Raw genomic sequence first — 15,166 nt, 5'->3', positions numbered from 1 at the left:
GCCTAATCATCTTTTGAAAGGATTGTCCCATTGCTCATGTATATTTTTAAAGCATAGGGCTCTTAATTTTAATGTAAATTTAGTCAAAAAATTGACAATTTAGATCTAAAATAAATAAATTTGAAATGATAAAAAAATAATTTAAGTTAAAATGGCATGAATTTAAGACTTAAATGAATTCAAATAATACCATTTTAAAATACTCAAACAGAAACTATTTAAATATGAAATCATTCAAATTTAAATTGATGAAACACAAATTAACTCGATTTAAAATGTTAGTGTCTTGTTTGAGTTTGAGTAGATTTAGCTAACAATGTGAGCTAAAGCGCATCGAAATGCCAGAACAATTTAGGGAAAGAGAGGATGGAATGTATCCATAAAAATGGCAAGATATTTCTTTAGTCGTCTGTAGTTATTCTTAACAGCTCAATTCTTTCACCTATTTACGATTAGACTTGACAGCTGTTCCGTCATATGTTTTTAACGATGTTGTTGAACCATTTGGGCCCTTTTACTATTAGGCTTATGGGTATGGTGTAACAAAAATCAACCTCACCGGTTTAATTGACAAAATTTAGGCCGAAACTTAAGTTTATGTACTGATCTTTCTTGTTTGTTTTCTAATAATTCAAATGTGTGGATAAATTTAATATTAAAATTCAGATTAAAAATAAGTAAATTAATTTATGTATGTTCAATTAAAAAATAAATTGATCATTCCTATAAAAAATTAGTGTGACTGTCTAATTTTTAACAATAGAAATTTATGAAAATTTTAATAAAATGGTTAATTTATTCTTTAATCTAACATATAAAAATTAATTTATTATTTTTTTAATAGAAGGGATAAAATGCAATTCAACTTCTAATACAACAACTTTCACGATATTTTTATCAATATTATCGGTTAAATGAATGCATTGTTATCTATGTTATAGTTGAAGTTGTAGCAACAATTAGAATTGTGTTTATGCATATTTTCTCTTCCATTTAGGGGTTAAAGTATATATTTTATAATAAAAAACCATTCTAATTACACATGAATTTAATTTAATAGAAAAATAATATAAATATAAAATAAAAAACTCAAAATTTTAATGTATAACGATATTTAAAATATATATATGTAAATTTATCTTGTATTAAAATTTCTAATTTCTAAATAAAATTATATGTATAAAAATGTTTTCCTTTAGAAATTGGCCGACCCACTCCCGTCTCTCTTCGCACATCCCCGCCGCCAAACAATCCTCTCGCCACCAGTCTGCCCGGGCATCGTTTTTCTCTCCCTCCTATTTGATCTAGTCAGCTCAATTCCTCTCCTCCTCCGGTGGCTGACCCAAGCCCTCTCTCGGCTTCAAGTTTCCGACAGACCGGGAAATTAAATAAGGTAGTTTTTTGAAACCCTAAAAAACTTATCTTGAATAGTGATTCAGTGTTTGGATTTTGAGTTATCTGCTCTCTGCCTCTGCTGTTGCTATATTTGATTTTCTCTCTTTCATCCTACTGCTTGTTACTCTGTCTCATCGATTTTTTTTTAAATGTATCAGTTTAGCGGAAATGGCGGGCCATCTTTGCCGCTATTTTCCGTTACACTGCTATTTTTGGCCGCGACCAACTGCTATTGATGTGAAATTTGTTCATCCGTTGTTGAGGTCTTTAGCACTGTCGGCTGCCGCCACCGCGAAATAGAGGCTGCGACACTGCCACTCCACTGCTATTTGAAACCTTAATCCGTTTGAATTTGAATAGCTTGCTGCTAGAGGTATATGAAAAAGTCAAACACATATTTGTATGTTAACAAGAGCTCAAGTATATCGGGTTTGAATTCTTGTTTTGTGGTTGATCTTATTTTTTATTAGATAAGCTTAGGCTGATAAAGTAAGTTCACAAGTTCAAATAGTTGGTTTTTATCTTCAAGTTCAACTGGCACTAGAGTCATAAAACATCGTCGAAATTGAGCTGAATTTTAATTCACGAGTTTTGATTTGAGTTTAAGCTCAATTTGTTTTTATATATTTGAGGTTGTGTGGATTTGATCCTTATCCATTAGAATTATGAGTCGAGTATACCATGAACCGGCTAAATGATTGCTATCTCAACTTGCTTTTTGATATTTTAGATAATCAGGGTTCGATCATTGGTCATTAGAAGTATGGGTCTATTTCTCCGAAAACCACATGATTGCCGGCCATTGAGCTCAACTTGATTGTTGACTTATTGAAGCTAAATATGTTGTGTGTTCAGACCAGTAGTCAATAATTGCATCAGCTAAATACAACCATGCAAAATATATAAATATGGTTATGATGTAATGCATTTTAATAACTTGTGAATGTTCACAATCGATTATTTGGTTTGACAGGCTACATCTTTTGTGTTGATAGCCAGATAGTAATTGCCTTTTTATTAGCTGTGAGAAGTGTCTTTCCTCTGCAAAATAGTAATAGTTTTCCCTTCCCTGCAGGTGAGCTCTTATAAGGTAGCGTTGAAAGTATTTAAAACGGAAGACGCCTTTTCTTTACTTAGTTGAAGCAGATAAATTCTCTATCCATATTGTCCACACGTCATTGTGTTATCCGGTGCAGAATAATGAAGTTGGTCAGACTTGTGAAAGCAGTTTGTGCCCGCCCCTCCATTCGTGAAATAATGGGGCCTTTGCACGTCCGGACATTTCAGCATGATTTCGTTCCTAGAGATCCCAATGCTAAGCCTAAAAGGTTCAAATACCCTCAAGTTTATGATCCATATGGCCCAAGGCCTCCACCGTCTGATAAGGTTGTTGAACTGGCAGAGCGAATTGCAGCCCTACCACCAGAAGAACGCAGACAAATCGGTCCTACTCTCACCGAGAGGCTAAGACACCCAAAAATGCAAGTCATTGCAGATGAAGGGATGGACTTGGGTGCACAGGGTGGAGCAGGTGCAGGTGCAGGAGCTCCAAAAGCAGAGGAGAAGAAAGAGAAAACAGCATTCGATGTGAAGTTGGAAAAGTTCGATGCAGCTGCAAAAATCAAGGTAATTAAGGAAGTGAGGGCATTTACTAACTTGGGTTTGAAAGAGGCTAAGGAACTTGTTGAGAAGGCACCTGTTATACTCAAACAAGGGATCACGAAGGACGAAGCAAATGATATAATGGAGAAGATAAAAGCAGCTGGAGGAGTTGCTGTCATGGAATGAGCTCAGCTGCTTTGCTTCTTTTTTGTTTATTAGGATAATGTTGAAGAACACTTTTACAGAACTTGTTTCTAGGATGAAAAGTTTTGGAGGAAGAAAGAAAACGGATTATTGCTTCCTGGTCGTTGCTTATTTATTTTTGGAATTTAACATGCCTTTCTTCATATGTTGCATTGTAGACTAGGGCGAGCATAAAACATTTGGGAAAACTTTGTACCGTGCAAACCAAGTAATGGATGATTTTGAAGTAAGCTGTTGCACAAAAAAGGGTTATGATATATTACACTTGATGATATTATTGGAAAAAATGATTAGTCTCATTTATGATCACTTTTTTCTGTAATTGATTGTGTATCGAGAAAATCTTATGCAAGTTGGTGATCAAATAAAGACCTTACAAATGCTATATGTCAAAATTTCAGCTTATGTTCTTAGTTTTTCAAATAAAATCTAACTCAATTACCATCATTTTAAAAACTTAAGACCTTATACGAGCAATCTTAAAAATTCAACCCAATTTAGATTCACAATAATTTAAGTATATAACATTGATATCTACAGGCATGTATTCTACTGATTATATTACAATTGCTGGTAATTGTCGAACACTGTCAGCAATAAAATCATAAACTTAAAAGCTGACAAATGAAAGGTATAGGCTAAAATGCTGTGGGACTCCCATTGCTCCATTTCCATTCCAGGAGTTTTTATATTTTTTTAAAATTTTTGTTCCAAAAGCTCTTAAGTTGTTAGTAGAGAAAGATCAAGTGGCAGGTTCATATCTGCAAACACAATCATAGATCTTCCCTTTAATCAGTTTTTCAGCCAACCTCTGATTTTTCACCATTGCAAGCTGCAAAACAAGGATTATTTCGACTTCAAATCTCGAGTCAAGCAAACCTGTTAGGCCATCTATTTAAAACCATACATACCTTGAGGGCTTCGCATTTAAACCGAGCATTGAAATTGGTGTGAAGAGCTCTACCCATCCCTTCTAAGATAACCTGCATGGCGAAATGTGCATGGTTTTGTCTTTATTTTCTTTAGCCATTTCCTAATTCTCAAAACAGAAGAACGAATAAAAGGCAAGGCGGTGAAAAGGTATTATCTGAATTAAACACGTACCAAGTCAGCATGTTTGGCTGCTGCAGCTAGCTCAGAGCTGACTTGCCTTAAATCTATACATGGGCTTCCACAACCATTCTCAACAACCATCAATGGAACTGAAGAAGAATTTCCTCTGGAACCATCTAATGAGTTGTTATTCATTGCATCTACTAGGAGGCCTCCTGCTTCAGCAGCTCGGCGGAGGATGTCGCAATGCTGTGTGTGTACTAAAAGTATCAGGTTATTGTGTTCAATGCACGATGGTATGAAGTTCGATAAAAACCCAAATAAAACCAGAAATTATGCCATTTATACGTATCCGCTGCATTGATTGTTTTCGTTAACCCCATCTCTGCTCTGTTAAATACATGTCATGCACTAGTTCTTCTATAATACAAATTTGCCTGTGAAACGAGTACCTCCATTTTCGGAATTAAATAAAGAAGATTTGTGAGAAACTGGAGAGAAAGGCAAACCTTTGCAGCCTCAGCAACAATATCAGGAAGCTCCATAGCAGTTACATCATTCAGTGCAGGAAGAGAATTTGCAACCAAAACAACCTGCGGAAACAACTCATTTAAGTTATTATGCAATGTAATTGTAATTTGGTATTTCAGTTCCAAAGTTACGGAACTCAGTGAAGCAGTAACATCATCTTCCAGACAAACTTACTTCTGTTCCACGTCGAAGGAGTTCTCTTGCTAGCGGAAGCATGCCAAGGACAATGTCAGCACCCGAGTTGTCAACAAAGAGTAAAGCTCTCTTATGGGGTCTAGGTTTCTTCCCTTCAGATCCTAACATTCGTTCCTTAAAGAGGTCAAAATCATCAACCTGTAGTACAGAATGGAGATTTACATCCAATAAAGACTAGTCCAATGCAATCAAGGGTAAAAGTACCAGGGAGGCCCTTGTACTAGAAGCCATATTGCATTTTTAGTCCCTGTACATTAGATCAAAAAACAAATTAATCCTTCTTGTTAAAAATTTCATCAATTTGTACCGTTAAAAACTGGCATGGCTGATAGAATAATTAGGTAGTGACACGTGGTGTGCCAAGTGTATCTCATGCTGATGTACAAAGATCAATTTTTAACAGTAGAAATAGAAGGAACATTTATCAAAAGGACTAGTTTGCTCTTTGATCTAACGTAAAGGGACTAATTTGCCCATTTTTTTCGTAGAGGGGGCAAAACGTCATCCAGCTCCTAATATAGGGGCCTCCATGGTACTTTTACTTGCAATCGAAATTTAAAAGCAATGGGTTTTTTCTCCACTTACCCGCCATGGTCTTTGCATTTTGTTGCGACTCATTCTATAAATTTCAATAATTGTTCCTTTATGATAAAAATCAACACAGGCACGGGATCCCCAGTCGAATATGTTTGCAGCTAGAACACCTTCAATTAAGGTAAGCAACCTTGTTTCCTGCAAAATGAGAATTTCGAAAGATCAGTAAAATAGTGGCAAAGACAGGGCAAGAAAACTGGTAGTATGCATTATGTGATCCGAACTGCATGGTAGATATGGTTACCCTAAAGCTCCTGAGAGGAAAAGGACTAAAATCTAGATTATCATACCTCATCCATATGGTCAAGCTCCAGTAGTAGATCAGGTAAAACAGCAAGAGATGCCTCATTTTCCCTGTCATGATTGGGAAAAACAACGATGAATGAATGAGGTTCAACAAGGTCCCAAGAAACAACATTATATATATGCACATATGTATGCATAAACTTGGTTGAAATGCAGGTTACCTCTGTTTGATGCTTCTATAAGCATCAAGAAACTGAAACTCCCTCAGGCACTCTTCTCTCAGTTCCAAAAGATTGGCCAATCCTAACTTCCCATAAGCAGCTGGTTCCTCCATCAACCTATTCAGGAAGTTGTAAGCGCATAATCATCTAAAACTATAAGTTAAATTTATTCCAATGATTTCAAGTACAACAGAATCTAGAAACAACAATAAACTGTAATCACAAGCATCTCTTGCTCTATGCTAATCCTCACAGACATAAAAGAAAAAAGAACCTCAGCTACAATAATGATAGTTTGCCGTCTATATATGGATTTACCAGTTACCAACTACAAAAGCCTAAAAAGAGAAATGTTTCGATGTTTCAACAGAGTAAAGTCACCTTGCCAAGTGAGCGGAGAAAGCACGAGCAAAAGCATCACCTCTTCTTTTAGCATCATCAGTTCCACCTTCACTTGCCACAGCCTAAAACATTTGACAAGCTTACACATTATAAAACAGTTATAGGAAAATTTCAACTTCAAATTATTTACACTAATCACTAAGAAATACTTTTCTTGTTGGATTTTATGCTATTTTAATATGGATAATTTAAAAAAAAAAAAAGAAGGAGGAGAATTCATTTTAAGCATTTTTAAAGCTCAGGTACCCCCAATGCTTTGAATAGTATCTAGACATGCTTCAAGGGGACAATAACAGCCTCAGGCTTATATGATTTCAGAACTCTACTTGACATGACTCCTTTCTTAGAATACAAATGGAAAATTCTCTTATGTTAGAGAGAATCCTAGATACCTCATAGTGTGTATATTTATTTACCTTATCAACAAGGTCAGGCAAGTGCCCTGAAAGCACAGTGAACCAGTACCTGAAACATGTATATAAAAAATAAGATAAATCAGTATCTTGGATCATAAAAGTTATTATGATCTATTTTGCAAGGCACTCTTACGAAGTCCAGAATAATGAGTATTAAGTAGCATATTTGAAAAGCATACTTACTCTAGCTCTTTGTGATCTGATAGATCAATGGTATTGGGCTCGTACCTGTTAGTGTGTTGTAATTCAAGATATGAGATTAGAACATTGCATGGATGGATATATAAATAACTACTAAGAACAAATATTCAATAAAAGCAGATATTTTCTGCTTCATAGCATGACACCTTAGTAAACAAAAAAGTGGCAAAATGACCCTTCCATATCTTTTTGTATGATTTTTATTGTTTCAATTCAAGTGCTGGATTACATTCTCTCTCTCTCTATATATAAATCGTGCATGTAAAATATCAAATTAACTAAAAATGCATAGCTATTTTTTTCAACATAAAACATTTCAAAAGTTAACATATACAGTAAAATAGGAACTCACAATCATTGTGATGTAGATATCAATTTCACTTGAAACTTGCATGCATGATGAGCATTAAGATATTTTTAGTTGAACTGGTCATTTATTACATTATTATTCCTATGAAAGGTTAAGAAAAGGTGCAAGACTCATTTATATATATGTATGTGTTCGTGCATATATTCACAACAGAAAGTAAATTAGTGCTCTTAGCTAACTATTTTATCAGCTGGATAGACATGCAAAACCTGTGAGTGCTAACTTATGCTAATACACACAAACACACACACACAAAAGGATCAGAGAAGAAAATAGTGAGAAACAAATATACTAAATTACATACATTTTTGGGTCGGCTAATAAAGGAAACACCTCCAAAGTGGGTACAAGATGGAGAACACCAACGTTTAAAGCACTTGCATCAGAGCGCAGAGTGGCACCTCTGGAAGATGGAACTTCAAATCCTCCCAGTCCTGTGGTTCCAGGTGGAGCCATCGGTACTGGTGCTGTAATCTCAGTACCCTTCAGAACAAACTTTTCCATCCAAGAAATCTGCAGTTGACACACATACTACGAGTTACGCCTAGTAGGAGAAGTGAAGCTCAAAACAAAAATTAAAAAGGAAAAGAGCTTCCAAGCTTATTTTTTACTGTTAGTCCATTTTAGTTTCTTTAACCGTACAAGATTATTTGTCTGCAACTAGAAGCACAGATAGTCATTTATTGCTGTAAATTATTAAATGTAAACCTAAAGAAAAAGTGAAGAATTATCAACAATAAAAGAAAGTAAAAGGGAACTAAAATCAATGAACTAATTGTTACATCTAAAACATGTTCCATTTGGGGTAAAGCATATGCATCTAAGCCTTTTGTTTTTATCTTTCTAAAGAATGAATGTATGCGAAAACTGTGATAAAGTTCATGCAGCATAAATAATCCATAATTCATTCTCTAGAAGGAATGATGCTTTTTCTTATAACAAGAAATAGGTTCAATATAATCTTGGTATTTCAGATACTGAGTAAAGCATGAATTGTCTCATATTAGTAAGACAAAATTCCATTATACTTGCCTTTTCATTCAAGTCACCAAGTGGCGGTCCATGTATCTTTCCACCAGTGTATGGTGCTCCCATTGGGAACCTCTCAACTAAGTGATGCACCATCAAGTCATCAAGGCCATGCTTCTGATAACTCATAAATGCACCTACAGCTCCCAAAAATCCTTCATGTCTCAAGAACATAGCTTGTGCCTCTCCTTTTGACCTAGAACAGAGATGAACTGTTTGATATTGTCTCAAGAGCACAGTAGCACTCATCAGCAGGAACAGAGAAGGATAAGCTTGCACAATAAAGAGTTCTACACTTACCAAAAATGAACAGCAAAGGAGATTGTATCCATGGTATACGCATGACCCCTTATGAAAAATCCTCCAAAAAATATTCGCTTAAGCCCAAACCGAAGTGCATTTAAATAAGATATCTATACAGCAGAATTACTCAAGTCAGAAGCACATAGAAATATCAATATTAATTATCAGATCGGTTATGTAAGAGCTTGAATGAAAAATTCCAAATAGAAGTCAGTTTCAAGATGATATAGAAATAAATTTAGTTAGTTCTGAGAGTATCAAGATTTTTCACAAGTAAATGATTTGTTCTTCACAATATAAATCTTTACCCTTCTCAAGAATATAAAGAAAATGGGAATTATTATCATAACATAGAAAATCGTTGAAGACAATTCTAGCGAGACTTTAAGCCTAGTCACTATACCTATCCCTTTGAAAAAAGAAAATAACACCAATTTATTTCAAATCAGGTACTTCTACTTTACATGATATTTTCTAGAACTAACCTGTCCAATATTGTAGGAAATCATTCTCAAGAGAGACAAGGAAATATCTTCAGGTCTGTAATCTTGAAGCTCCTTCTTGTCAGAAATAGCCTTGCCAAAACTAGAAGCTATGGTTGATGCAGAGAGGCCAATCTGTTATTGTTTAAGATTAGAGGGTGGTAACCACAGTGGAGAAAATAAGAACCAAAGCTATCCATGAATTATAGAATTGATGCATCTTGGAGTAGTCCATGCCTTTTAAAAAGCAAAGATCATAAGTAATATATACCTTAGAGTAATCCATGCCACCATAGATGTCCCCAACAAGCATGTCTATGGTCCTATTGTCTCCCCTTTGACTCAATTCTAGCAGTTCATCAAAACTGAATAGGGGGGTCAGTAAAGGGTAAGGTCTGGATAAAATTATAAATAGAGAGATATCACATGTTGGGATAACACAAAAAAGGACAAAAGGAGATTAATATAACCTGTTGCACTTTGTTAGTAACCTTCCTAATCCCCAATAAGTACCACCTCCAACATTTGTTCCACTAACACGCTGAAATTTGCCATCCCCATCAACCTGCACCAGACCAGGAGTGTTAATTGTTTATACCTTAGTTGAGCCCATGTCTCAAGCAATTAGTAAAACGAGGCAAAATATGAAAGAAAAAAAAATACCTTAATTATACTAACACCCGATCCAATATTAACAAGAAGATAAGGGAACAGATCATTGTGGTCAATCTGCACAAACTCTTTGTGACCCTCCATGTGCGTGAAAGCTTCATGGCGAATAGCCTGCTCAGTTAACAAATACCAGATTTACATTGACTGATGTTCAGTAAAGTACTAGAGAAAGCTTACATTTTGTAAAAGATTTAAGAAATATACTCCAAAGATTAGTTTTAAAATAATTCACTTATTGAAATGCATTTTTGGATTTTATATATGGAAAACTTCAACTGGCTTATAAGATTGTCTGTCTCACTACTTCATCTCGAGAATACACTATCGTTACATTCTCATCTTAAATATAAGGATTTTTTGCATGTTGTGTCATAGTTGAAAAAAGGTCAGAATGAAACTATGATCAAGGTTTGACCTTAAGTAAGAAATTTGCTCCTGCGACAAGGCAATCCATTTCATCTTCTTTGTCAATACTGACCCCAAGCCTTTCTTTAAAGAGGTCCGCAAACTTGTATGCCCCACCCCCTGTGGCCTTCTCAGAAACTAAACTTGTTAGGAGAAGCATGCATTTATAAAAGTATAAATTTGAAGCAATTAATGTATTAACAATTTAGACCTTAGTTAAACAATTCTTCTGCCTACAAAGAACACCTTACAATTATTGTTCGAGAAGAAGACTTAAAAGTTCATGGTTTTGAAAGAAATCTCAAGAAAATATTTCATAAAATACTTGCTTAAGTAGAAGCAAAGGCAGCAGCTTAAGAGTACTCATGCATTGTTCCATCAGTATAAGGAAAAATTTGCTTAGAATTAGCATCACTTTCCAATTGCCAATGTTTTTGAAAACAAAGCTTTAATACAGTATCTTACACGACATACAATATAAAATAGGTCCAACTTCTACAAAATTAGAAAATAAAACAGCTATGAAGAAGTCATAAGTGCAATTACCTTGATAACTGCATTTTCATTGGCAGGAGCCTCAGAATTCCAATGATGGGAGTCAATTCCTATACAGAAGAAAATATTAAACTTAATATAATTATTAATGCAGGTTAAAAAGCCACAAATCTGATGCCATCACCAAGTTCATCAATGGAAAAATGAAAGTGAAAGAAATAAGAATATATACCGCCACGGTGAAGCTGCTTGGAAGAGATAAAATCCAAACACTCATTCAACTTGCTTGTCTCAAACTTCACAAAGTGAAGCCTCCCACCAAGAACAGGGAAGTTTCTCCTGTTACCATTTGAAATACCCAATCTTTCCTTGACAATTTTCTTCCTCTTATCATCAACTGATTGGTCTTCATGTCTTGAAAAATAGACCAACTTAATAAGTGAACCTGCAAAAGATGATGTTTGAAGTTTTGAATGCGCTACAAGAAGCTGCCAAATATGTTCTTTCTAGGAAACCCATAGCTTTTGTGCATGGCAGAAAGAACAGAACAGAACCGACATGCAGAACTAGGGTGGGGAAGGGATGAAGAGATTATAGCAGGGGTCTCATTCTACTGTTGACACAGTAATAGCTTATAAATGACATCTTTAACTCTTATGAAAGAATTTAAAATGCAGAAATCATAAAAAGGTAAAACGATAAGCCAATTTACACTAAAAATGATTCCTTCATATATAATATTTCAATCTCCCCCGCCCCCTTCTAAAAATTACAAGATCATTCACACTAGATTTGGCATCAGCATTGTGGAACTCCTTCCAGACAAGTGTGGTTGAAAAGGAGAAAAAGGAAGAAATAGACTAGAAGAAGAAGAAGAAAGAAAAAGCACAGCATGCATGTACCAGACATATAAACTAGAGAATACAGGAAAATTAACAGAGTTTTTCTCCAGCTCCATTGCCCCCCAAATAAAGAAAAATTATCCCCAAAAAGTTGTAGCCAACAGTTCAAATTAAGAGCAATACAAACCCAGAAAGGAGTAGTACAAAAGCAACAAAAAAAAAAGGTTGAAATAGAAATCATGATATACCTCCAATATCAAGAGCCAAATGAGAGATATCATCAGTTTGATTAGGCAGCAAAATGGTAGGATCTCTTTCCTCAGAATTGCCTTGGATTTCAGCTTTGCTAAGGTCAAGTTGAGGCCTTGAACCTGACCTGTGAATTGAATTGCCAGCCATATCTTTTTCACCTCCCTGATTGTTGTTTTTATTATTACTGCTATCTTCTCCTATCCCCACCACCAACCCTTCTTTGTCTATAGCCTCCTTGCTGTTATTATTATATTGAAGCTTTTCAATGTTATCGTCAATTCCAAGAAAAGGGTCTCCATTTAGACCAGCCATTAATCCCACAATATCTTACTACCTGTTGCCTAACCACGCCAACCTAACCGTATTTTGTTGTTTTTTACCTCTCTCTTTTGTTTTTTCCTTGGCAGAGCCCTTTGGCCGCTTGCCCTGTACTCAATTTACCAAATTCATTTCGTTAAAAAGCAATAGTGTGTAAGTCAAGAACTAAAATTTTAATCCATTATACGAATCAATAAGGTAAAAATAAGAAATGGGTTTGTTGAATCTCAATCGATAAAGCTGAGGGGGGAAAAAAGAAGGCTGCTTTGAGAACTGGGCATATGATTGGTTAGGATCCGATTATGAATAATAGAAAAAGTATTTAGTATAATTCATAGGAGGAAAAGGCCAACAAGAAAAGTGGGTTACATTGAATGATCCAAGATAAGCAACAAAAAGAAAAATCAAAAATCAAAGTTAAACCCCCAGATAGTCAAACGTTAAAAGAGAAAAAAGAAAAACAGGAAAAAATAAATAAAAATGAAAACAGTAGCAGACCTTCTGATGGAGTGTTTTGATTTGACGATAACGTTTTAGTGAAGACTGAAGTTTTGAGTTGTTGATACTTGGAGGTGAATGCAAAGGCAAAACAAGGCAATCAATTTAATGAAAATATAGTAAGAGTGAAGAGGATACAGCGGGACTAGTTTTAGTAAAGTAATGTATTCTAAAAACATTTAAATATTATATTTTAATACTATAAAATATTATTTTTTATTATTTTAAAAAAATTATATAAATAACGTTCTGTATAAATTTTTAAAAAATATTCTAGATGACTATTATTACTTATTTTAAAAATTAGAATAAGTATAAAACTACATTGCACTAATTATGACATTTTTATTTTTAAAATATGACTTTGAGACACATATTAATTAATGACTTTTAAAACTAATTCTAATTATAATTAAATTTTCTACCAAAAATTTATAAATAAATTTAAAAACTTAATAATTAAAAAATATTTTTTACCAATAATATGAAAAGTTATACAATTTTAATAAAATCATGTTAAGTTAAAAAGAAAATCAAAGTTACCATTTAACCAAAAATAGAAACAATAAACGGCACATTGGGCTCTGGTGGTCGTGGAGACTCCTACGCGCCATCATGTTTTAGCTTTAAATACTTTTTTAAAAGCTTTTCTTTAATATTGATAGAAAAATATATAAGTTTATCAAGCTAGAGCTAATTGGGCAAGAAAAATCATATGACATCAAGAGATATTGAATGCTATCAATTTTCATTCAACTTTTGGTATTGGATTGATTCCAATTCAGTTAAGAGTACCATCCCATCAACATTTTGGGTTATTTGAGCAATAAATCCAACACTGATGCTGAACCCAATTTGGCCCGCCAGTTATGTTCAATTTCATTTTTGGGCCATAAACAATTTCCCCTTTGATAAATTAATCCAACACTGATGCAGCTTTCATGGGTTTATTTCTCTTCTGGTCCCAAAATATATTGGGTAAAAATCATAATTATATAATAAACAAATGAGATTTTAGTTGAAATCCAATTACACATGTGTATTTTTTTTAATATAAAATTAAAGATACATGATATAATTTAATTTATAAAATAATAATATTTTTATTATTTCTTAATAAATTAACATTTAACTTACTCCTAATACCAATTTAATTAAAATCTTAATACCTAAATAAACAACCAACTGTCGACGTCAAACAGAAAACAACCTATATTCCCATCTGCGTATCCACACCAAAGACAAAAATAGCTCGACGGTGTGTTTGGTTATATTTTTATTTGACTATTAAATTATTATAGCTAATATTTTTTATGTTGTGCTTTAATTTATCTCATGTTTAAATAAATTTTACCGTAGTTACAATTCTTTTAAAAAATAATCTTTTTACTTGTACCGTCTTTCAATTCATGACATATTTTTTGTCTAATATGACATATAATAATTATTTAATATATTAACAATACAAATTTTTAACTCGACAATAATAAAATTAAATTTTTAATTGAAAAATAGATAATAAAACATTATTTTATAGTTTCCCTTGAATAGGGTGGTTACTTTTATTTAGTATTAATTAGAAGCAGTGTGGCAGCACATGGTGTTTATTTCCTCAATCTACTGCTTTAGTTATGGATGGTAAACAGTCTTCTATTACTAGAAACTTTGAATCACCAACTATATATATATATATCTCATATTAATTTTTATATTTAACATAAGTTTATATTTATGTTTTGGTAGGTTATACATATAATTAATAACTTTTAATTATTTTTATATTTGAGTTTTAATTATTCATAATATTATAATTATTTGTTTAGTGTATTTTTTTAAGTGATTACAACTGAACGTAATCACTTTCTTGAAGCAATAGATTAATATGAAACTATCTCTTAAACCTACTGGAAAATTTTATTACAAAGGTCGGTTTGTTTGAACTACTCCAATGTTCCATTATTCTGCATTGAGTTATGTAAACCAGTGCTTAGATTTTTTATAGTTATACCAATTTAAAATTTTCAACTTATTTTACCTTTTCAAGTTATGTTAGTTCTTTTTTAACTTTTAATTATATTTTTTTATCGAATTACCATTAAAAAAATGTAAAAGTTAATATTTTTAATTTTTCTATGTGACATACACTTGAACTACCTTGCAGATTTTAAAATTATAAAATACAATTTAAAAAATAAAAATCATTAAAAAAGTATAAAAATTAAAAAAATATTTTTTTAAATAATTGAATAACTTCATGTCATTCATGTGACAATCCATGTGTACGTTATGTCAGCAATGTTAACAAACGATAATTCTTCTATTCATTTTGAGGTAATTTGACAAAAAATACAAATTAAATAACTAACAATAATGAAAAATTAAATGAAAGAATAAAATATTTTTTTATAAAATGAAGGGCCAAAAATTTATAATATTTTTC

The 15,166-nt window shown here is 33.1% G+C and overlaps 2 protein-coding genes across 10 annotated transcripts; one reads left to right on the top strand and one right to left on the bottom strand.

Annotated features, from left to right (window-relative positions):
- Positions 1–943: 943 nt before the first annotated feature.
- Positions 944–3,510, top strand: LOC107939791 (50S ribosomal protein L7/L12). 9 transcript variants are annotated; one of them, XM_016873164.2, is made up of 3 exons: positions 944–1,393; positions 1,554–1,768; positions 2,471–3,510. In XM_016873164.2, the coding sequence occupies exon 3, from the start codon at positions 2,596–2,598 to the stop codon at positions 3,181–3,183; it is 588 nt and encodes a 195-aa protein (XP_016728653.1). In that variant the 5' UTR covers positions 944–1,393; positions 1,554–1,768; positions 2,471–2,595; the 3' UTR covers positions 3,184–3,510. The 9 variants fall into 9 exon arrangements, with proteins under 9 accessions (XP_016728653.1, XP_016728654.1, XP_016728656.1 ...); XM_016873165.2 differs by having other exon boundaries at positions 968–1,393; positions 1,659–1,768; XM_016873168.2 differs by lacking the exon at positions 1,554–1,768 and adding an exon at positions 2,369–2,470 and having other exon boundaries at positions 1,169–1,393; positions 2,592–3,510.
- Positions 3,511–3,680: 170 nt separating this feature from the next.
- LOC107939790 (pantothenate kinase 2) lies at positions 3,681–12,873 on the bottom strand. Its single transcript, XM_016873163.2, has 23 exons — positions 12,727–12,873; positions 11,907–12,336; positions 11,049–11,261; positions 10,868–10,926; positions 10,332–10,448; positions 9,908–10,027; positions 9,715–9,809; positions 9,516–9,609; positions 9,248–9,379; positions 8,760–8,872; positions 8,463–8,655; positions 7,735–7,943; positions 7,043–7,087; positions 6,860–6,908; positions 6,423–6,505; positions 6,042–6,158; positions 5,865–5,928; positions 5,566–5,712; positions 4,960–5,118; positions 4,764–4,847; positions 4,306–4,503; positions 4,113–4,184; positions 3,681–4,033 (listed from the first exon to the last, which is right to left on the bottom strand). The coding sequence occupies exons 2-23, from the start codon at positions 12,220–12,222 to the stop codon at positions 3,944–3,946; spliced, it is 2,769 nt and encodes a 922-aa protein (XP_016728652.1). The 5' UTR covers positions 12,223–12,336; positions 12,727–12,873; the 3' UTR covers positions 3,681–3,943.
- Between the last annotated feature and the right edge of the window lie 2,293 nt (positions 12,874–15,166).

The sequence above is a fragment of the Gossypium hirsutum genome, chromosome D12, assembly GCF_007990345.1.
Source record: "Gossypium hirsutum isolate 1008001.06 chromosome D12, Gossypium_hirsutum_v2.1, whole genome shotgun sequence".
Lineage (NCBI taxonomy): Eukaryota > Viridiplantae > Streptophyta > Magnoliopsida > Malvales > Malvaceae > Gossypium > Gossypium hirsutum.
This window is presented reverse-complemented; position numbering and strand designations above follow the sequence as displayed.